The sequence below is a fragment of the Lynx rufus genome, unplaced genomic scaffold (genome assembly GCF_022079265.1).
Source record: "Lynx rufus isolate CCGP_SWC_20201006 ecotype Redwood Valley unplaced genomic scaffold, mLynRuf1.p SCAF_1, whole genome shotgun sequence".
Lineage (NCBI taxonomy): Eukaryota > Metazoa > Chordata > Mammalia > Carnivora > Felidae > Lynx > Lynx rufus.
In genome coordinates this window covers 198,970,137-198,992,754 of record NW_025814823.1, presented here as the reverse complement: position 1 = coordinate 198,992,754, position 22,618 = coordinate 198,970,137, and the positions used below count along the sequence as shown (strand labels likewise).

General features: G+C 42.6%; 1 protein-coding gene across 4 annotated transcripts in view; it reads right to left on the bottom strand.

The window, feature by feature from the left end:
• Positions 1-14,216, bottom strand: part of ARL15 (ADP ribosylation factor like GTPase 15) — a 408,521-nt gene extending 394,305 nt beyond the window's left edge. For all 4 annotated transcript variants that reach the window (XM_047092640.1, XM_047092633.1, XM_047092620.1 and 1 more), the window contains exon 1: positions 14,098-14,216. In XM_047092640.1, coding sequence (XP_046948596.1) covers positions 14,098-14,145 — 48 coding nt within the window. In that variant the 5' untranslated portion in view covers positions 14,146-14,216. The remainder of the gene's footprint in view (positions 1-14,097) is intronic.
• Positions 14,217-22,618: the final 8,402 nt, after the last annotated feature.

Sequence of the window (22,618 nt, the reverse complement as noted above, 5' to 3'; positions counted from 1 at the left end):
ACTTTAGTTGAGGACACTGTATTGCATATTTGAAAGACTGTAGATCTAAGATGTTATCACAAGAAAAAAATGTAACTATATGGTGAAGAATATTAACTAGACTTATTGTGGTTTCATTTTGCAGTTTATACGAATATCATTGTGCTGTACACCTGTTACGAACATAAGGTTATATGCCAATTATACTTCAATTAAAAAAAAACCACACCTGTTGATATTGGCAGGTATTTTCTGCTAGGACGGGGAGTAAGAGGAAGCCACTGAGGAGGGGTGTCTGGCACTGTTCTAGAGTACATTATTTCGGTTGATCCTCACCAAACCCAAGGAGTTATTCTTACTATCCTCCACTTTGCAAATGGAATAAAGTGAAGCACTGAGAAGGAACTTGCCAAAGATCCAGTGAAGGTGGAGTCAGGCAGCTTACCCAGCAGTTAAAATGGTAGAATGAGCAGCACTAAACCATGAAACTCCCCTCCACCTGCAAGAGCTTTGTGAAATGTCCCGTCCACTGTGCGGCCCAACTCGATTCCTGGGAGATCCTCGAGGATCTCCAGACCAGTCCTACTCCTCAAGACTCAGGGTGAGGAGTTCTAGCATCTAGCTCTACTACTTCTTGTCAAGGACATTGAGGGACCTTCACCTCATTCACTGAGCATTTCGGAATCTTGATCAGCCTCTCACTCGGAGCCCCGCCACGTTCCTGATGACCTGGCCATCCGTGAGCATGCTCCATCCGACACCACGGCTGTCTTTCTTCTTCCCCAACCCTTCCATCTTTTCTGCTGCTGACCAACCACAGCCACACGAGAGCTTCCCCACCGGGAACAGCTCTACCTCTGTGATCTTAAGTTCATAGGCCCTTTTGTCGGACCACATTGAACTCCCAATGACACACATTATTCAGCCTCAAGATACCAGTTCCTTGCACATCCTTTACTTCCTGTTTGCCCTCCTTTCAGTAACTCAGCTCACGGTCTGTGGCGTCAACCATTGTCTTGCCATGGTCCTAAATTCCTCTATCCCGTTATCCACCCATTGACTCACGCTGGAAAAATCCTAAACCTTAATCTAAGTGCCTACCTCTTGAAACCTACACCCAAACAGCTATAGAGAATGGAAGAAAAAAAATTCCACCACCCTACATATTTGGGTCATTCAGTCATGGCTTTCGACGTCACCAGTCTGCAGCAACCAACACTTTGGGATCCCTGGTCATCACTCCGCCTCATACTTCACTGAAGTTTCAACCCCACTCAGCTCAAACCCCTACCCCACCATATTTCAGTCACCATCAGCAAAGTGACCTTCTGTTTTACTTCACCAGCATTTAGCCATCTCAAGTTGGGTCCCATGTAAAGAGGAAAGCCACTCCTCCAGTTCCGGCTCTGGTGTCTGTCCTTTCACGGTACCATTCCTTGACAGACTTAACTGCAGCAGTGTCCTCTTCTGACCTTCCGCTAGGCCCGAGTGTGCCCTGGCCCAGGTCAACCCTGATGCAAATCCAGCGGCCACTCTTCAGTCCTTATTTCCATGATCTCTGGGCAATACTGAACACCACTGGCCACTTCTTCCTTCTGGAAAGTCTCCCTTCTCAGCCTGACTCCACTCCCCAGGCTTCCTTTCAATCTTCCAGACCTCTCTTAGCCTCTTTTTCTGGCTCCTTTCCTTTTTTCTGATCCCACACAAAAAAGGGAATGCCCGCTATGTGCCAGCATTAACTGAGGCACTGGGCTTCCTCGGGATTCTTCTCTTCGCACTCTACACAATCCTCCCTGGGTGAGCTTGTTCATGGCTGTGGCTTCAGGTATCATTTAAGTAGTGAAGACTGGGAGGTCAGATGTTAGCCAGACCAGAGTTCAAGTTCTGCCAGCTTCTCTTGGTACATGCTCTGTGAGTCTTTAGCCTGGATGGGAGAAGTCCAGTCACCCCGATGCAGCCTATAGGAAGACCACGTGAAGAGAGATGCCCCAGGAGTCCACAGTCCCCTGGCACCCAGCAATTTGGGGATTCCCAAGCACAAATGCCAGACAAGTATATGAAGACTTGAGGTGACCCCAGCCACCATGTGACTGTGACTTCATAAGGGCTCCTTAGCAACAACAGCCTAGCTGAACCCAAGTTACCTCCCGATTCAGGAGTAAAATAAGTTGTTACTGTCTGAAGCCACTCTTAAGATGGTTCGTTAGCTCACTAATGGATAACCAGAACAGTGCTCAAACCAAAAGCGCTAAAATCTTTGCTCTCATCTTCTACATCCAATTACGAAATTCCGACAATCCTTAGAAGCATCTACTTTTGGGCATCCCTCCTGCTCCTACCTGGTTGTGAATACCATCATTTCATTCCAGGATCAGGATGGCATCTTCCTAACTGGTCTTCTTGCTCCTGTCTGGCCTCCCTTTCCGATCCTTCACAGTGCAGGAAGATCTGACCAGGTCACTCCAGGCAAACTTTGAAGGTTCCCCTGAGGTGACCCCAGCTGGGCTCTGCAACTTCATGTGGAGCCACTGCTCTCACCTCTGCCCTAGTCACACTGAGCCCTGGGAGCTCCCTGAAGTGATGGGGTTACTTACCCGCGAGTCAGTGCACAGGCTGTTCCTTCTGCCCAGCCCTGCCTGTCACTGGACCAACTTGCCTTCAACACTGCAGATTAAGAATGACTCCTTTGGGAAGCTCTTTTGGGCCCTCAAGTTTCCTTTCATAGGCTCCCTCAGTTACCTTTGTTTTCTTCTAAGTGGAATAGGCCACTCCAAGATGTAATTGCTTATTTTTCGCCTCCAAGAGTGGAAGTTCCCTGACAACAGGCCAATGTCTCACTCACATGTATATCCCTAGTGCCAGGGCCACATCAGAACATCAAAGGCTCATAAAAATTGGAGTTGTTTGAGTGAATGACTGACAGAGTTGCCCTGATGCAATTTATCCCTTAAGTAAAATTAGAAGAAGGGGAGAGATCACTATTCCAGGAAGGATATCGAAGGACTAAAAACTTTTGAAATGAAATAAACATTTGAGGTCACCTAATTAATCCCATCTTTTTATAGATGAAGAAACAAGTTAATGAGACTGACTGGTTTGCCCAAACCTCCACATCTGGTTGGTGGCAAAGCCAGGAACAAAATCAGGTCAATTAACTCCCATGGTACCACTTCAGCATGTCAGAATTTAAGTGAACCACACAGCTGAATAGTGCAGGAATTTCAGAATACGGCCAGGAACTTATTCAAGTTAAAAAAAAAAAAAAAAAGCAGCTTTGGACAACTTTAAATTTCTCTGGAGTACATAGCCATCGGAACAGGTAGACAGAAGGACGGACAATACAAGAAGTATAGGTGAAGACCTAAAATAACCGGAACTCTTATACTGGTAGAAATCTAATTGGTACAACCACTTTGGAAAAGTGTTTGGCAGTTTTTAGTAAACCTGAACATAGATATACCCAACGAACATGAAATTCCACCGTACCCAAAATAAATTAATATTGCCACCAAAAGTATGTGCTAGAATGTCTGGACCAGATTCCAATATCAACTGAGAATGGTCTAAATGCCCAACAATACAACAGATAGACTCATAATTACATTGCAATGAAAAATAAATTGCTGATTAATGCAAGAAGGATGAATTGTAGGCATGCTGAAAGAAGTTGTAAGTATATTTTGACTCCATTTATGTCAAGTTCAAAATCAGGCAAAACTAATGTATGTCAGTGCTGCCTGGCAAGGGACACAAGAGAGCCTTCTGGAGTACTGGAAATGTTTTACATCTCTATTTGGGGGTGATACCAAGATGCAGGTACATATACATTTATCTAGACTTGAGGCATCACTTACAGTAAAGTGCACAATTAAATTGAGTGAATGAAAATTAGAAATAAGGTATTCTATAAAGCTAGCATGCACCTGTGTTCAAGTAGTACAATGTATTCATTATCTCATTCAACCCTCAAAAAAGCCTTAAGTTTTGTAAATAAGATTGTTTACTAGTCACAAATGCGGTCTTAAAAACTCTGAATCAGAATAGGAGGGAAGGAGGGAGTAAAAAAAAAAAAAAAAAATGATAGTTTAAAAAAAAAAAATCAACACTCTTTTTGGGATTTTTCTTTTTGCGAAAGAAACCAAAAACAAAAAAAAAGTTTTATCCAAGGTCAAGGACAACTTTTTGATGTCTAGCTCTTAAAGAGTACACAACGTGTTCCTACACAATGTTTAGTTAACGCCACAAAAATTGTACACTGCCAGTTTTGAAGAAAACTCTCCAAGGTGTCACTGATGAGGGGCAGGAGGTGGGAGAAATCAAAGACGTACATAGAGGCTCACTTTATCTACACTTGCCTACCCCTCCTTCTACCGATGCCATTACATTGAGTCCCATGGACTCATACCAATCAGTTCAGAAAAATCTAAGGTGATTTTTTTTTTTTTAAAGAACTTTACAGTTTCATTATGTTGTTATCACAGAGGCAAGCTCTCATGCTGTCTGAATCTTGCAAAGGAGAAAATTGTAGTTTGGAGTGATTTGTCTTAGATTAGGTTCCCGGTATTTGGGGTTTTAGAAATAAGTACATTCTAAATATATACTTACATCCATACCAAAAAAAAAAAAAAAAAAAAAAAAAAGAAAGAAAAGAAAACCTGGACAATGTAAGAATATCATCTTTTTATTCTGCTAGGTAATGACATTGAGAGAGACACTATCATTCACTATCATTTCAGAATAGACAGTAGATTCTAATACCTACAAAAAGTTGGAACAATATTGCAAATTTAAGTCTGTAAATTTGTAATTATTTTGCAACACTTTCCTGATTTTTCTATTTTGCTATGGACTGAGATTTGGAAAACACCTTAGATCACACAGGTAATAGGAGGAATACCTAGGAATCAAATACACAACTTCAAGGTTCTTTTCTTCTCTGCTGCAAAGATAGGTACAGTTTAAGATCACGGACATGTCACCAACCCTTATAACAACCGAGGCAACTGTGATTACTCCACTCCTCCTGACCCTCGGTTTCCCCAACCACAAGACAGGAACAAACATTCCTACACCTCTCAGGGTTGGAGAAAAGTCTAAAGGAACAGTAGAATCCCATAGTAAGCACTTCCTGCAGAATCTGAGAGTAAATTATCAATAATCATCATCATTATCACTAACTTTATTACACAGCTTTGACTTAAACACTGGCTGATTATAACCAGGCGCTGTTCTAAGTACATTACAAATATTAACTTATTTAATCAGTGTCAAGAGCTTTAAAACACAGGTACCTTTTGACCCTACAAATCTACTTCTAGAACTTGATCATAAAACAAAAATACCTCAGAATAGAAACACTGGACGTTATCAATCCCTTTTAGAGATTCACCATGTACATCCACATATTAAAGGCTGTGCAATAAACTTGTTTAACTTTGTCTGACCCAGTTTTTAAACTTCCTTGGCACTGGGACCCCTTTTCATACTAAGATGTATTTAAATACCACAGAACTACGACTCCTGACAATATACTAGCATAGAATATCCAGGAATTTATGCAGAATATTCAATTCAGTGTTATTTATAACAGCCCAAATTGGAATATAAAATATTCAATGGAAAGGTGATTAGTTAAGAAAATTATGGTCAGTATTATAATGCAGAAGATCAATGAGGAGAAACTTAAATTTTAAATATTCATAGATGTAAAAAGCAGGTTATAAAACTCCCTTCATTACGATGCAGGATTGAAAATGTTAACTGGCTCTTTGTGGGTTACTGGATTACAACTTTGTCCCCATTGTGCTTTCCGAACTTCCATTTACTTTAATAATAAATATGTTACCAAAATAATCCACATCCTTACATAGGCAAGAATATGTGTATGTAGATATACATATATTAGTAGGAATACAAAATGATTATCAACTCTAAGATAGGAACCCCAATACTGAAGTGCAAGCTTTATAGGATTTATTGTGTAATACTAACAAGTAAACATACAAACCACGCCTCCAAACCAACACCTATTCTCCTCTGAGCTTCTCACAAAATCTAAATAAGATCTCTACATATAGAAGCATGAATGTCATAATCAAACCAGAAATATGAAAAACCAAGTATCTACTGATACATACAAGCAACATTTATTGATCTCGAAAACAGAAAACATGTTTCAAAAAGGGTGGTATGTTACCATTGCTGTAAAATTACATTCACCACATCGTTAGTATATTCGTTATACGTACATCCAAGTATAGAAAAGGAAAAAAACAGAATGCTGGAGAATGAAACCCACTAACCGGCACAGAGAAACGGGAGCAGCAAGCTTTAGCTCTAGCCTGAGAGTTTTTTTGTTTTTTAAAGCAGAGTTTTGAAGTCAAAAATCACAAGATGGTAACAACTGTTAATCAGAGAAGTAGGTACACAGAAGTAGGTTGTATTGCTTTCTTTATTTTCCTGAATACTTGTACTCAGAATATTTGTATTAAAAGTAAAACTCTGAAAGGGTTGTATCTTGTTTTAGTTCCTGACTCCATGATCAGGGGACTGATTAGGAACAGGTATAGTCCTTCCGTGCCTCCATCGATGGTCCAGGGAAGACTCTGGACGGTCATCCACTTTCCCCAAGAGTGAGGCTGGAGAGGCAGCTAACGCTGTTGAAAAACCCCCAGGAATCCCTCTTGGGGAGACACGGACACAATTACTAGGAGACAAGTCTTCAACCCTGAGAGGAGCAGTCCAGAGGTCAGAGCAGTGCTCAGCAAATCTAGGTACAAAGGAACCTGATAAATAGACCATTCTGCAAATCCAAGTTTTCAAATAGTTCCTCTCAAAACCATGTAGTTGTAACGTGGCTGTGAGCCAAAAAGCAGAACGCCAACCTTTATGCAAAAGAGTAGAGGAAAACGGATAAACAAATGAAGGCCTTGTCACCCCAAGGCACAAACTCAGGCAGTTGCCCCAGCAGGAACTGGGCTATCCCTGAACTCCTGGGAGGGCTTCTCCCGAGAAACCAAGTGACCACAATCAAGTGAGCCCTCAATCGCCAGCACTGTGTCTATGATTCATGCTGCCCCTCTCATCCTCTCGACAACTATTATTAGGTGGGCGGTCCTAAGGGCTTCTAAGCATGGGCTTGGAATCCGCCAAGCCAGACTCACTGGCTAACTAACACTCCACTGGCCAATATGCCACCGTCCTGAACTTCAAGTTCCCTCTTTCCTAAAGCAGTGTTTTTGTAAGATGGTAGCATCTGATCAACAGGACTGATGGGGAGATTAAGTCAGGTGACAAGAGTGAAACACTCCACACCACACTTGGTACACAGTCCCCTCTTTGATTCTGGTGGTGGGCAAGAGGGTCAGGGACCCTGCCCTGATGCAGGTGACAGAATAGCCATCACCCTGGGCCACTCAAGGGAGAGTCACACATCGTTAGCACTAGAAGTCAGAAGTGGCTACCTCATGTGTGAGGCCCAGTGCAAAATGAAAATGTTTGCAAAGCGTCAAAAATTAAGAAGATGGTAACCCCAGAGCATTAAAGGAAGCGTGGGGCCCTTCTAAATGGAGCCCCCATGGCCACACGCCCTTGAAGACAGCCCCGCTAGAAGTCCATGTGCTCAAACACTTCGCAGACACTTGAAAATGAAGGTCGACAAGCACGGAGCTTCCTAAACTCATCCAAACGCCTGAAGCATTTGGGGAGATGCCAGGGGGAGAGCCACAGCATAACGAAAGGGGGCTGAGGCTTGAAAATAGAAGCCCATCGTTAATTCAATCTGTGAGAAGTTATCAGAAAAAATACTGTTTGTTCTCCGTGACAGTTAGAACTCGCTAAAAGTCTTTCCAGTCTACAAATTCTTAAAAACAAAGCCAAACAAAACCAATACATTCTTTATACTTAATATCAGGGGGCTGTGCCCAACTGAAATCTGTAAGCAAGAGGCTACGTGGGGCCTAGGGTCTGCTGGGGACAGCCTCCCTCCCCAGGCAGCACTTGGTAAAGGAGCATAGAGGACCTCAGAAAAACTGGCAAATACCTCCTCCATCTCAGTGACCTCTTCAGAAAAGAACTGGGGCTTGTGACAGGGAAGAAGGTGCTCCTGAAGTGACAGCAGGGGGCTAACAGGGTTGCCCAGAAATCCATTTGGGTCACTTGATGAAACATTAGATGCTGAAGGTCACCTCAGTGACCAGAGTCAGGACACTAGGGGCAGGAAGCTCTGGACACATTTTTAATATTTATTTTGAGAAACAGAACACGCATGCAAACAGGGGAGGGGCAGAGAGAGAGAGAGAGAGAGAGAGAGAATCTGAAACAGGCTCCGAGCTGTCAGCATGGAATGGGATGCTGCAGGGGCTCGATCCCACAAACTGTGAGATCATGGCCTGAGCTGAAATCAAGAGCCAGATGCTCGACTGAGCCCCCCAGGCTCCCCCCACATCACAGTGCTTTCTATCCAGCCTTCTCCTTAACACTCCATTTAGCAGGGCCAAGTCCTTGAGAACAAGAGAATGTCGATCAGTCTCTTCAAGTCTCCTGGTGTTTTACCCTTTACTTAAGCAGCAGCACAGTATTTACGTGAAAAACATTGTAAGAATCTCAACCATCTCCCGATAGCTTTAACACCAAGCTGGGAGGAAGTCCGCAAGCCCAGCTCTATTACTTGCTAGCTGTGTCAACCTGGGGAAACCACCTCTCTACTGAGACTCATTTTAATACCATTTCTCAGGAAAGTGCTTACAACGCTGTCTGGCTCATAGTAAGTGCTCAGTAAATGTTAACTGGTTTATCCTCGTAACTCATACTTAACTCCCCACACACACCCCCACCATGCCAACAAGCACATGGCTTAGGCTTCCGGAGGGCATCAATCATTTCTCCTGTGGGTCTTTTCCTAGGAGTCTATTTCAAGACTCAGCACCCCAGCAATGGGGTTGCTTGGGTGGCTCAGACTATTAAAGCATCTGTCTCCTGGTTTTGGCTCAGGCCATGATCTCTTGTCTTCGTGGGTTCAAGCCCTGCATCAGGCTCTGTGATGTCAGGGCAGAGCCTGCTTGGAATTCATAGTCTCCTACTGGCGCTCTCTCCTCTTTCTCTGCCCCTCCCCCCCACTCACAAGGTCTTTCTCAAAATAAACCTTAAAAACAAAAAAACAAAAAACAAAAAAACAAAGGACTGCAGCAACAGAATCTCCAGAACCAGAGCTAATGCCTCTACATCAGAGTTACTGCTTAATGGTACAGATGTTCAACCATTTTTGCAATGACAACTCCAGATGGTTAATCTGCATTTGCATTATTTTAATCTTATGATTAATAAAAGAATATTTACATGACTAATCCAATTACAGTTAGGACTAAACAATGTTTGGCCTGTGTGTTATAGTCAATTTGACCACAGTCCGAACACATAGCTTATGTTCAGAGTGCTTCAGAGTTAAAAAGCAGCACACTTTAAACATAATGAAACACCAGATAAAATCCTAATGTGCCTTCACCCCTTTTTTTCAAATGGGCACATTTACAACTTACTAGAACCTATAGGCTCCATTCTTTGAAGTACATCAGGAGTTCCTGTTCTTGGTTGGTTAGTCAGCCCGAGTTCCATCACCATTTACAGAATAAAAACCAATCTACCTTCTCAATCTTCCCCACTGACACATAAATCTTTCTAACGGCAGGTACAGCCTAGGACAAAAAAACTAGGCTGGGTTCACCAATCTCTACAAGAAATCTAGAACCCTGGCCTTAAATTCCAAACACAATATATAAATGCAGTGATCACTGGTTGACCACTAAAAATGCTGGATTAGTCATGGCTGCTAATTGTCACATTTTCAAGTCTAACTCTGCATTTTAGTTCACAAGAAAACAAAGACACATAAGATGAGAAACCTAGGAGAAAGCCAAGGAGCACATTAGAAGCTGTCTCCTCTCCTATGCACCTTATGCAACCTGTCCTGCCACAGACTCCCCTAGAGCCACGTGCCTGGCAGTCCCACAGCCAAGGGGATCTCAGCAGGGAGCTCGTCCCCCACGACTTTCAGGGCCATGCACAAAGCAGGGGTTCCATAAATATTTGTTGAATGGATTAATGAAAATATCTAAAGGTGGTTTATTTTCATAAGTATTAAACAAGCAACGGTCTTGTGACATCCTACTTGCTGATTACTGCTCCAAATCTTTCCACATCCTGGCACTAGTTTAAAAGTTAGCCCGATATTTACCAGTGAGAGGTCGCTAAGGTCTTAAGGTTTAACAATAAGTAATGTAATCACGATACATTAACATTTCATATCTGAAAAACAATGTGCTGTTTATATAAAGCCCTTTCCCTCCATGATCTCATTTAATCATCACGGGCAGGATACAAAGCAGAAAGTTTTATGGTTTTGATGCCAGGACGAGGAAAAAGGTAAAATCCTCACCAATCAATGGGAGTGAAGACAAAGAAAATTTGAAACTGAAAGAAATCTAGAAGTTGTTCTTGTGCAACCTCCCAGGAAAACCTGGTAGATGTGTCTCTCTTTCACTACAACTTGATTTTCTCCTGCCTTATTCAAAAACCTCTGCACATGGTCTTGCTAGGTCTACCTGTCAAAAGAGAGTAAGATTTGTATTTCTCTGATGATGAGTGCTGTTGAGCATCTTTTCACATGCTGGCTGGCCATCCGGAGGTCTTCTTTGGAAACGTGTCCATCCATGTCTTCTGCCCATTTCTTCAATGAATTATTTGGTTTGGGGGTGAAATAAGTCAGGCAGAGAAAGACAAACATCCTGGGATTTCATTCATATGTGGAATTTAAGAAACACAATAGAACTGAGGGTTGCTGGAGGGGAGGTGGGTAGGGGGATGGACTAAATGGGTGATGGGCATTAAGGAGGATACTTGTTGGGATAAGCCTGGGTGTGGTACGTAAGTGATGAATTACTGGGTTCTACTCCTGAAACCAACACTACACTAGAGTTTAAATAAGTTAACGACAACAGAAAAAGGGCAAGATGCTGGTCCTGCCTATTGGAACAGGAACAAAATCTTTACCCACAGACCTGACACATGTGAACATGGCCTTTAAGGTCCATCATGAAAATGGAGAAAAGGTATGTGGCTTCCTACAACAATTTTCTTAACTGGAAAACATGAGATTTTTATATTTAAATTGCCACCAGGCTACACAAATAATCTTGATAATCTTGAAGTGTAAAGGATACATTCTGCATTCCCTAGAACAAAACACCTAATCCAAACAGATTTTATCTGGTCTCAGCTTAGAAGCCGGTGAGAAAAGTAGAATTGTCCCTCTGTCTCATTCATTTCAAATACTGAACACTGGCTGATATTTAATTATTTAGAATTAGCAAGTTAGCTACTATATCTCTGAACTGAATTTAAAAACCCTGTCTTAAATATTAAGGCATCATCCCTGTTCCTCGCCCTATTGGTCACCTCTGAGAATATTTAAGACAATCAAAAGCAACCTAAAAGAACAGAGAGCTTCATTTGTTTTAATATCCACAGTCCTATTAAAAGCTGTTAAAAATAGCAGCTGTACCTTTCTCTGTTCTACTCTCCTCCAAATCTAAAAGGTTAAGTGATGACATGCCATCCAAAGAATAATGGACAATACATACAGCTCCCTCTTCCAGTTTCCAACAGCAGCAAGAAAAGTCAAGTACCTGATTAAAAAAGAAAAGACAGCACACACCAGTATTCCTGTCAAGTGCACGGACAGGGAGCTCGCTCTAGCCCACAAGCTCAGCAAAATCCGAAGAGCCAAACTCTTAATGAAAGGAGCATTTTTTTTTTTCCTGGAAGTCAAAGAACTTGGGAGTTGGTTTTAAAAATGAGATCCCAAATGCAGTCAACAGAATTGGGTTTTTTTCCCCCTAGAAACTGGTTTTTAATACACACCACATAAAGATTATATACAGGCAAATAAGTCCATTTGAAAGGCAAGAAGAAAGGAATGATGTGTGGCACCTCATTTCTTCAGAGTTGATAAGAAGTAAACACAAAAGACCACCTCGGGAGAGGTGCGTCTTTTTAACTGAAAAATTAGATGGGAAAATTGGACTTCATCCTTAAGGGTTTTCTTAAGTGTTTTCACAGGGGATACTTGGCACACTCATAAAAACTGACTTACTTCCTTTAAGACTTTTCTCATCTCCAATGAGTAGCCAATGATTTTTATGTAACAGTTTCACTACAGCTGTGATTTTTTTTTTTTAAAGCTTAAAGGGACAAAATGATATTTTTAGTACCAATGCAATAGGACGTGTGGGGGCGTGGCAGGTAAAAAATCAAAAAGCTGTGTCAAATTTGGGGCCCAGTGATTGTACAACAAACCTGTTAAATTGACATAGAAATGAATCTACTTTTAAGGTACCCTAAAGCCCCACAAACATTCATTCACCAACTTCAGACAATCCACCTGAGTAATAAACCAATTTTCAACCCCCAACCCCCAAGTGGTTAGGTGGTTTTGGCACCTCAGCTTTGTGATGCTATTGGTAAATTTAAAATTCACCCAGTAAAAGAAATAAATACAATGGTCAGAACCACCTGACTTCCTTTTTAGGTACTACTTAAGTATCCAATATTAGCTTTCAGTAGTACAGGTAATTACCTTTCCTATTTGATAATTATCCCAACAAGCTCTGGCTTTGAGAACTGCAAAACAAAACCAGAGCATTGGATTTTACAAGACAGGCTACAAAATAATCGGTTATTTAATTCAGAAAACCTAAGGAACACTTGGCAACTCTTAACCTACATGACACTTCGAATTTTAAAGAACACTCACAATCAGATAACCTCCTTAAACTGGCTCCAGTTGTGGGTGGATAATGTCCCTTTATCACAAAGATAACTGACATCAACGAATGATCAGAATTCCAACTCAGAATTTTTTGTCTCTGCTCCACACACAAGGTCATGCATAAACTTCAACCAGCATCCTCCCCCACAAAAAACACAAAAACAAACAACATCAAACCACTAAGCTTTAGGGGAAACCTCTCTTTCACATAAACTAGTATGAGTCCAAATACGAGAAAACATTACAAAACCAGCCCGTATCCAGCGTTTCTTGATCATGAAAGCATTCACAGTCTTTCTTAGAACAGCATTAAGTTTAATTCCTAGAAGGCACTGGCAAATCTCTGCCAGGCCAATCTACAATCAACCGTCTGCATGTGTCCAACAAGATCACAGAAGGGTCAATGTTTTTAGCCAGCTACTTCAACTCTGCGTAACAGCGGTAACAAGGTAAACCTGGTAATTGTATAGGACTGAACACAGCCAATGTCAGTGAGGATCCCCCTAACACAAACATGCAGCTCTAGGGAAATAGAATTTCTGGAACAATACATGATGCTCGCATAATTCCACAAAAACTCGAGTTCATTATCAAAATAATGTCCAGCCCCAGCATTGTGCTGACACTTCCCACCTAAACTTCTCAGCACAAGCCTGGCCTAAAAAGCACAGCTGGGATCCAGGGCATAAGCCACATGCACCCACCACAACAACGGTGGGACAATGCCTGCCCTTACCCAGTCCCGACAGGACTGCGATGTAGTTTAGTCCCGTCTACTTTACGGTAATGTGCTTTTAAAACCTCACCGCGGCCGAGGTCATAGCTTTAGAGATCTAATAACAACCAAATGACTGGGGCTGCCGGGCACTTAGTAAGCCATTCTGGTTATGGCTCTTTAATAGTACCTGGAGTTCTGCTAAAAGAGAGAGCAGAAAACTCCTACCTCCCGGGAAAGAAAGTCCTCTGCAGGGAGCGCAGAGGGAAGCAAAGAACCCGATTTCGGGCAGGGGACGCCCCCACCTCCGCGGCCCCATCTCCCTGGCAGCCCCAGCACGCCCCTCTCCCCGCAGCGCGGTGGCCGGGGCCGCACCTTTACCTGTCAGCTCCGCCACCCATCTCTGCCCCGCCAGTCGACCCTCCGAGTCCCAGCAAAGCTCTAGAGCAGGCTGCAGGAGAAAGAACCCCAAAGGCATCCCATCCCAAAGAAAGAAAGCAAAAAGGCTGTTCCTCCAGGCGGAGGGACATCGGGCACGTCGGACCCAAGAGGCGACACGCCACCCCGGCCCCGCACCTACCAGATAATCCATGTACAGAAACGCCTCAGTTATTCGGAGATCAGACATCCGGCAGCCTAAAGCATCCGGAACAGCTCCGAACCCGGAAAAAAAAGCAGCTTCTCTGGCTGCGAGCGAGCAGCCCCTGAAAAAGCCAGCAACAACGAAAATAGCCGAGAGCGGCCGAGCAGCCGAAGATTACACAAGGGGCGCGGCGATTGGCCGGGCGGGCGGGCAGAAGGAAAGGAGAGCGCTCATTGGCTGCAGTGCCTATAAAAAGCGGGCCACTGCGGGTGGCAGGAGAGAAGCGCGGGAGCGGTCAGGGCGCTGGTTCCTGTGAGCCGGGTGGAGGAGGGCGGGGGCTAGGGCTGCGCAGGCGGAAGAGCGAGCCGGGAAGAGCGGAAAATCTGCCGGTGCTGCAACTGCCCGAGTTTTGCGTGCTTCCGTAGCCGCCTATTCGGGGTAGAGCGGAGCCGAACTGCGCTCCAGTGCACAAGAACCGTGGTGTCCCCTCCCACCCCCGGTAGGAAGCCAGTCCTGAATCGGGAGGCGTGGTAGCCACCGACACCTAACGCCACTCTCCGGAGTGATTTCCTGCGGCCTCTGCGGCCTCAAGAGAGCACCGAAGGGGAGCTTAAGGAATGTACTCGGCACAAGCAGGCCTGTCACAGGGGCAGCCCCTCCCGAACTCGGTGACGTGAATCTTGGAAGCGGACAGCTCCAGCCTGAAGTCTCTCAGGGTACACAGCAGCTTAGCGCACACAGCCAGAGGTAACCCAAGAAGCTCCCTTAGAACACCAGGTTGTCCTCAGAATTCACTCTCCACCATGGGAGAAGAAAAAAGTTGAGGGTAGTAGACCTCAAACACCAAAAAGAAACGGTAAGGTCTTTGCATGCTCTGAGTCCAGTTACACCGAACACAAATCCATCACCCCTAAAGAAAATGAGCAATCGAACAAGCAGCTCTCTGACAAGACCCATGTAATACGGTATTGCTGCCCTGGGTAAGAAGTAAGAGCATAAGCAGGTGCATTTCCTGGTAAGTAACTTGGAAATTGGCATTGGAATTTTGCCATTCTATTAAGGGGGCGGGGGTGCTGTGTCAGTCGAGAAGTTAGAGAAGAACACAAAAACACACGGTTTTTTTTTTGTTTTTGTTTTTTGTTTTGTTTTTGTAAGATTTAGCCTAGGAACAACCACACAATGCCAGACACAGCAACTTAGGCTCACATGACCGGTGAAGTACCCCAACAGCCTGCTCCCCACCCCTGCATAGCTTGAGAATGAAGGGATTGCTCTCACCTATATTAATAATTAGGGCTTCCATACAATAATGTATAAAATGTCAAACTTCAACTTTCTGAATAGACTGCCTGACTGTATAAATCTATTAGGGGATGAATTTTTATTTTCCCCTCAACTTGGCACCTTCCCTTTTTGCATCTTCAAACATGGATTTCCATACTGAAAGCTTACCTGCACCTGCTAAAACAGTTAATTAGGTAACAATGGAATTCACCCCAAATATGCAAGAAGGGAGTGCAGACCCTCAGAGGGAGCTTCAGGTTAGTAAGCCATGTGATGTGGGGGTGTTCGATCTCCTCTCTCTCAACCTGTTTCTTCTACCAAACAGTGAGAATTCCTGTGGCCAGAGGATTTTTTGAAGTAACTAAAGGCCAAATATACACTTAGTACAGAGCGTGACTTTGTTGATCCAACTTATACACAAGATTGAGTAAATTGAACTTCTGCAGAAATTTCAGTGACTTTTGCCTATGTAGGAGCTAACTTAACTCAGTTGCCTTAAACCATTAAATCAATTTTGATTGATTTATCATAAGGCCAAGAACATGTGGATTTAGAAGAAATTGTGACCTGGATTCTAAGGTGATGGACTTCCCTAAATGTACAGCACAATTGGTTGAAATTGCAGACGTGGAAGTCCTTTTCAATTTGCTAGCAAAAATAATTCAAACCGATCAGAAACCTTTTGGGTTTCATTTTTCCCTTTCCTTGAGTAAGCATATTGAAAATAAGATAAAGGGCTTGAGTTAGCAAAGAGACACCTTATGGTCCATGGTCTCGGTGATATTTGAGGTCTTGACGACTGGCCAAGTCAGACTCTGAAACAGCCTGTCAGTTTCTATGCAGGGGAAGAGAACCACTCAGGAGCAGCTGCCTTCTGCCTTTCCTTTAAAAGCTAACCTTAGTGGGGCGCCTGCGTGGTTCAGTCGGTTAAGTGTCCAACTCTTGGTTACAGCTCGGGTCATGAACTCGCGGTTTGTGGGCTCGAGCCCCGCATGCGGCTCCATGCGGACAGTGCGGAGCCTGCTTGAGATTCTCTCTCCCTGCCTGCCCCTCCCTGCTCACTCTGTCTCTTAAAATAAACTTGAAATAAAATAAAATAAAACTTAACCTTAAAGAATCCTGAACAGAAGCTTTTTAGGCTGAACATAGTTTAACCTACTTCTCAGAACGAGTAAATGGGCTCAAAGCAGGGAGATGAAAGAATTTGTTCCAAGTTCCAAAGGCTGCACCATAGTATTTACCATATTCCATACCATTTGTATATTATGACTCACACCAAGGAAAACCTTGTGTTTGATGTATTAAAAAATCCTATATTGCCTTTTGGAAAAGCATCTCAACCTAAAGCTTCAGAACTCCACATGGAGCACATTTTTCCGATTAGGTGCTACTCTTCTGGGATGTATATAAAACTTTGTGCAGAGGAGAGAGGCTACCTTGATTATTTGTATGAACAGATCCCACACTTCCCACTCTGTGCAGCTGCAGTCTTAGCTGATAGCTGTTGCTATTGCGTAGCCACCCCAATATGTGCTTTAGAAAAGTGTGTAGAGGTTAGAATGTGCTCACCTCACTATGTGCCAATTAACAGGCTGCAGTCTTGAATAAGACGTGGTCCAGTAACATAGCTGCCTTTGCTGTAACAAGAACGACCCTCTTCCAGACACCTAAGAAAACCTATAAACTCATGAGGCAGTTGCATTACCACACAGATTGTGAGGAAAGAGCCGGTCACTGTTGCTTGTTAAAAGCAAGGAGAAATTCTTTTGACAGTCCATAGTCTACAAGTCTATAAAGACTGCTGACTAGCCAGATTTAGAGAAAAGTTTGTTGAAGCGTCGTTTGTAGGAAACAAATGCATGTTTCCAACTTGGTCTCCCAATTTCTACCATCCAGGAAAAAACAGTACATCCATGGCAATTACCATCTACTTTTTTCTGTTGTTCGACGTGATTTATGGAAAAATATAATCTTTGCTAGTTTTGTATCATGCACTCACTTTACATAAACTTCACTATATTCTGGAACTTCATAAATGTTTCATGGCTATATACAGCTCTACTATAGAGATGTACTATGATAAATTCCTTATTAGGTACTATTGTTAATATTACAGTGAATGTTTGCTTATAGGATTGTCCATGTCTCCTTATAAGAATTATCCTAAGAATATTCTAGAAATGAGTTATTGGTACAGAGGGTATGAGCACTTTTAAAACTTTACTAGCTTATAGCCTTCCTTCCCCTGGCCCCAACTCCAAAGCAGGCAATGCTTCTCTTGCCTCATTCTTGCTTTGAGTATATCCTTTAATAGCTGAGAGATGGTGTATTTCATTAGAAAGACTCTTAAACCACGGACCTTCTTTTTCAGAAGTGGTGGTATCCAGACACTAAATTCTGCAGAGGTCACTGGGCACTTTGCTCATTTACTGCTTCCAATAACTTCTAGGACCTTAATATTTTCTTCTCAGCCCTGCTTTTCTTGTTCTAGGTGGTCAACCATTCACCCACCTCCAGCCACCTCTGATTTACCCCAAACCTCTTCTCTGCTTCCTATACTTGAAAGGAGTACCATTATGTCCTAGAGGATGAACCTCCTATGAAGCTAACACAACTTGATTCATAAGTGGAAGAGGTCAGAAGGAGGGTAGAGGCTTGAATTAAGAGTAGGGTTTTCCAGGGGCACCTGGGTGGCTCAGTCAGTTGAGCGTACAACTTCAGCACAGGAGGGGATCTCACGGTTTGTGAGTCCGAGCCCTGCATCAGGCTCACTGCTGATGGAGCCTACTTTGGATCCTCTGTCCCCCTCGCTCTCTGCCCCTCCCCCACATGTGCTCAAAAATAAACAAACCAAAAAAAAAGGATTTTCTGCTCCTGGCATGGTCATGGTGGCCTACAAAGTACAGGGAACCCTACTTGTAATGGATTCTTGCAGCTAGGAAGTTTTAAGTCTAAAACATCTCCATGTCAGCTTAAACTAGTTTTGTCTCCAGCAAGCTGATGTTCAAGTCTCACATGTCTAGTTTTTAAAGATTAGTGGCCTGGCAATCATGAACATTTGCTACTTAACTAAAGGAGCTTGGGTAGGTCACTCGTTCCTTCCAGGTTTCTGTTTACTCAAATGTAAAATGGAGTTGCACTAATCACCGATGATTAAGGACCCTTTGGGATCTAGAAGTCTATACTCCTGGTTGGGGGGCAAGGATTTGTTCTAAACAGATAACTCCCCTCTTCCAAAAAGAATTTGCTGTGTCTTGGGGTATGAAACCAAGACAAGCCATTTAAAATGAAGAGTCACCGCCTAAAATGGTAAATAATTATATGAGGAAAAAAAAAAAAAAACTAGATCACACAAGCAAACACTACCTAAGCACTAAATATCAAGCTATGGCAATCCTTCGATACCTCCCCAGGATCATTTAAAATTAGTACTGCATTGTTGAATAGTTTCCTAATGGCACTGTGACAAATTACCACATAGTTAATAACATAAGACGCAAATTTATTCTCTCATCGTTCTGTACACTAGAAGTCCTGGTCTTATGGGGCTAAAAATCAAGGTTCTGGCAGGGTTGGCTCCTTCTAGAGATCTCAGGGGAGGATTCCTGATCTCTTCCAGCTTCTGGCTGTTTACATTGCTTGGCTTTCAACCATATCACTCCAGTCTCTGCATCTGTGGTCACACTGCCTTCTCTGTAGTCTAACCTCTTGTGCCTCCCTCTTATAAGGGCAATTGCATGTAGGGCCTACCCAGATAATCCAGGACAATCCCTAGTCTCAAAATCCTTAATTTATCACATCTACAAAGTTATTTTTGCCACATAAGGTAACATTCACAGGTGACTTTGGAGCCATATCTAACCTAACACCCTGATCTTAAGATATACAGGAAAAGCAAATACTCCCATGGAAATCCAAAGTGACAAGCACAATTTACTAATGCCTACGGAATAAGGTAAACTCTCAATTTCAGAAAGAGTTTAATTAAAACTTGGTGGTGCGGCCCCAGGATACTCTAATTCTGTTTAGACAGTTTGTAATTCTATTTACATGTCCTCTGGCATTTGAGTTTTTCTTCCATTTTTTTTTAATAACCTTGAGAATTCACCTACCATACAATTCACCCATTTAAAGTATATAGTTAAGTGGCTTTTTGTGTATTTACAGATTTGTGCAACTATCACCACTTTTAGGACATTTTTAATCACCTCTAAAAAAATACCCTGAACCTTTGAGCTATCACCCTTCACCCCCTACCTTCACTCCCCAGCCCTAGGAAATCACTAGTCCACTTTCTGTCTCTACAGACTTCTGTTCTGGACTTTCATATGAATGGAATCCTATAGTATGTGGTCTTTTGGGATTGGCCTCTTCCACTTTGCATAATATTGAAGTTTCCTCCATGTTGTGGCACGTACATTCTCTCCTATGGCCAGATAATATTCCCTTGTATGGCTGTGTGGAGTTTTGCGCATTCATTCATCCACTGATAGACATTTGGATGGTTTCTACCTGTAAGCAATTTTGAATAATGTTATCCCTCTACTTTTGCTCAAGACAATATTAACTTTTTCTTCAAAATCTCTTCTCCTTTCCCTTCTTTACTGACCATGCCTAAAAACTTTCTTCATGATAATATTGTTCTAGAGCAGTGGGTCCAAATATGAATGGTATTTCTTCCAACATTTAACGAGTTAAAATTTTGTTCCTCATAGTCTGATTAGTCCTTCACTCTCCATAAAATTCTTGAACATTAGCTTCTTCCTATTATATTCTTTTTTCTATTCTAGGATATAGAAGGATAAATCTTTGACCATACTTTAACTCTACAATGTTCATCGTGGTTTTGAACATCTGAATTTCTTTATCCTGCACAACAGGAAATAGTGCATTAAGTTCTTTGCAAGTCTTTGAATAAACAATAGTCTAAGCCCTACTTGATAACCATATTATAAAAAAAGACCAGTATGGTAAACTAGAAGAATCTGCTACCTACCTTTAATTGTGAAGTACTTACTGTTTCTCAATGGAGATTTCAAGAAATGAAAAAAAAAATTCTCTTTGGAAAATAAAGGTGCTTTGGAGACTGAGAGGAACTATATAGGGTCATTTGCTTATTCATATTGGAAGATCAGTTTTGAATTTAATAATCAAACCTTAAAAACCAATTCACATTGCATTAGAAATCTGTTTTAACAAAAACAGTTTACGACATGTCCTTAGTGCACCCAAATCAACAAAACACACATTAGAAGCTAGGAGCCCTAGGCAATGAAAGGTAATGTATTAATTTCCCAGGACTCTAATTTACAGATATCTAGCCATTTCTCTTAAAAGCTAGAACTTATTTTAGCAATTCTCTGCAAACAAAACTGACACGATTTCCCTAATACCTGTGGCTTTAAGCGCTCAGTGACAGCTTTCACAGGTTCACAATTGAGAACCCACATCACTCTTTGTATAGGATATACACTGTTTTCACGGCTTCATTTTTTTTTCTGAATCCTTTTCTCAGCTGTAGAAACTACATATTTGATGTTGTTTTAGGTTGGGTTCTCCACAAGACAAATGCGCAGATGGCGTTAGGAGAAAAGGTTGATTAAGAATTAGCACCTGTGGAAGGAGAGCTGCAGGACTTGAAGGGGCAGGGGAGGGCACAGAACATTATGCACACCTGACAAAGCCCCTACCAGTTTTAGGGGAAACTCCAGAGCAAAAGGTGCCCATTAGGGAGTCCATGCTGGGGAGAAAGGACTAGGCCCTTGTATGGCCACCTCTCTCAGTCACTGTCTGGGAACAGCCCCAAGAAGAGCCCAGGACAAGCATGACCCGGGTTTGAAGGCTCAAGTAGAGCCTGAAGAAGCTGAAGACCGTCCGCTAATCATACTGCAAGTGAGTGGAGTCGCCTCCAATGCTGCATTTCCATGCCAGTCACATGTGTCAGCACATCAACAGCCTGTCTCACCTACAGCCCTTGCACCATCAAAGACAGGTTGGTTATTAAGTGTATATAGACTTCACTATTAACTACAACCAACCCTGTTGTGTCAACGTGCTACTGCCTGAACATACCTGCGATTTCCTTCTGATGTGGTCAGCTATGAATGTGGGGAAAATAATTCAATCCCCCAGGCTTGGTGATCAATATGCTGAAATCTCACAGCAAAAAATCACAAGTGAAATAAAGTTTCCAATACTATGTATTAGGTAGTTGAGGTGAGGCCTTTCCTTCTCTAATTCCAGCTGATCTACTTTCCCCTTGTATTGCTGTACAACAAGATCCCAGAATCTGTGGAGACAGATGAAAAAGCAGGCCTCAAGCCTGCCGTAGAGGAATTTCCGATTAACAGAGAAACAGGATGAAGAGTTGCTTCAGTGTCTAAGTGATGGGAACTCAGTGAGGTCTTGTCAGACTTCTTGGAGTTTTGAGGAGAACTCTCAAAGAAAGGAGAGCTAGGTCTTGGAGGTTTTGTGAGGGGAGGTGTCCAAGTGGGAAAACAGCACGTGAAGGATGGATGGGTAGAAGTAGGAGAGATTCTCTAGTTGAAAGGAAAGGAGAGTTTGGGCCCAAAGTATAGGATGTGAACAAGATAGCTAAATGTGTGGCAAGGATAATTTGAGAGTTAAGATTTGCCCAGGATCCTCTCTGCAGATTACTGCCTCTTAACTCACCACATGGTGTTAGTGACAAGTCGACTTTCAGGTCCATTCTGTGTATCTGCCCAATTGTTCTGGTACTCAAGACTAACGTAACTAAGGCAGCTGCACAGGTGAGCAAGTCTCAAGAAGTGGACACTTGCTTTCCTGGATGGTTTCTAGGCGATCACCACTCACTGGAATGTTTCCAAGTTGGTTTCTTGTAGGTATTTCAATACCTACTTTGAATGCTTCCAATTTACAACTTGGTCTCTTTGAAGTCTTACATGTAAATATCTTAATTCAAAATTAGCACTGGACTCAAAACAGCTTGCAAAGAGTTGAGAAACTTAAACGATACAAAACTACAGCACAAAGCCAGTGAAAAGTATGGCAGTTGTGCCATCTAGAATGATCATATCCCAATGTGAGATTCTGAGTCTATATAGTTTAAACTAAGTAAGACAAGCATGTAGGCACTCTGGGCAAATTAACGAGGGTTCATTCATTCTAACAAACATAAGTAGCGCCTGCTGTATGTTAGGAATGATAGGAAAATAAGGTCTCTGCTCACAGGGAGCTTAATCTCTAGTGGATG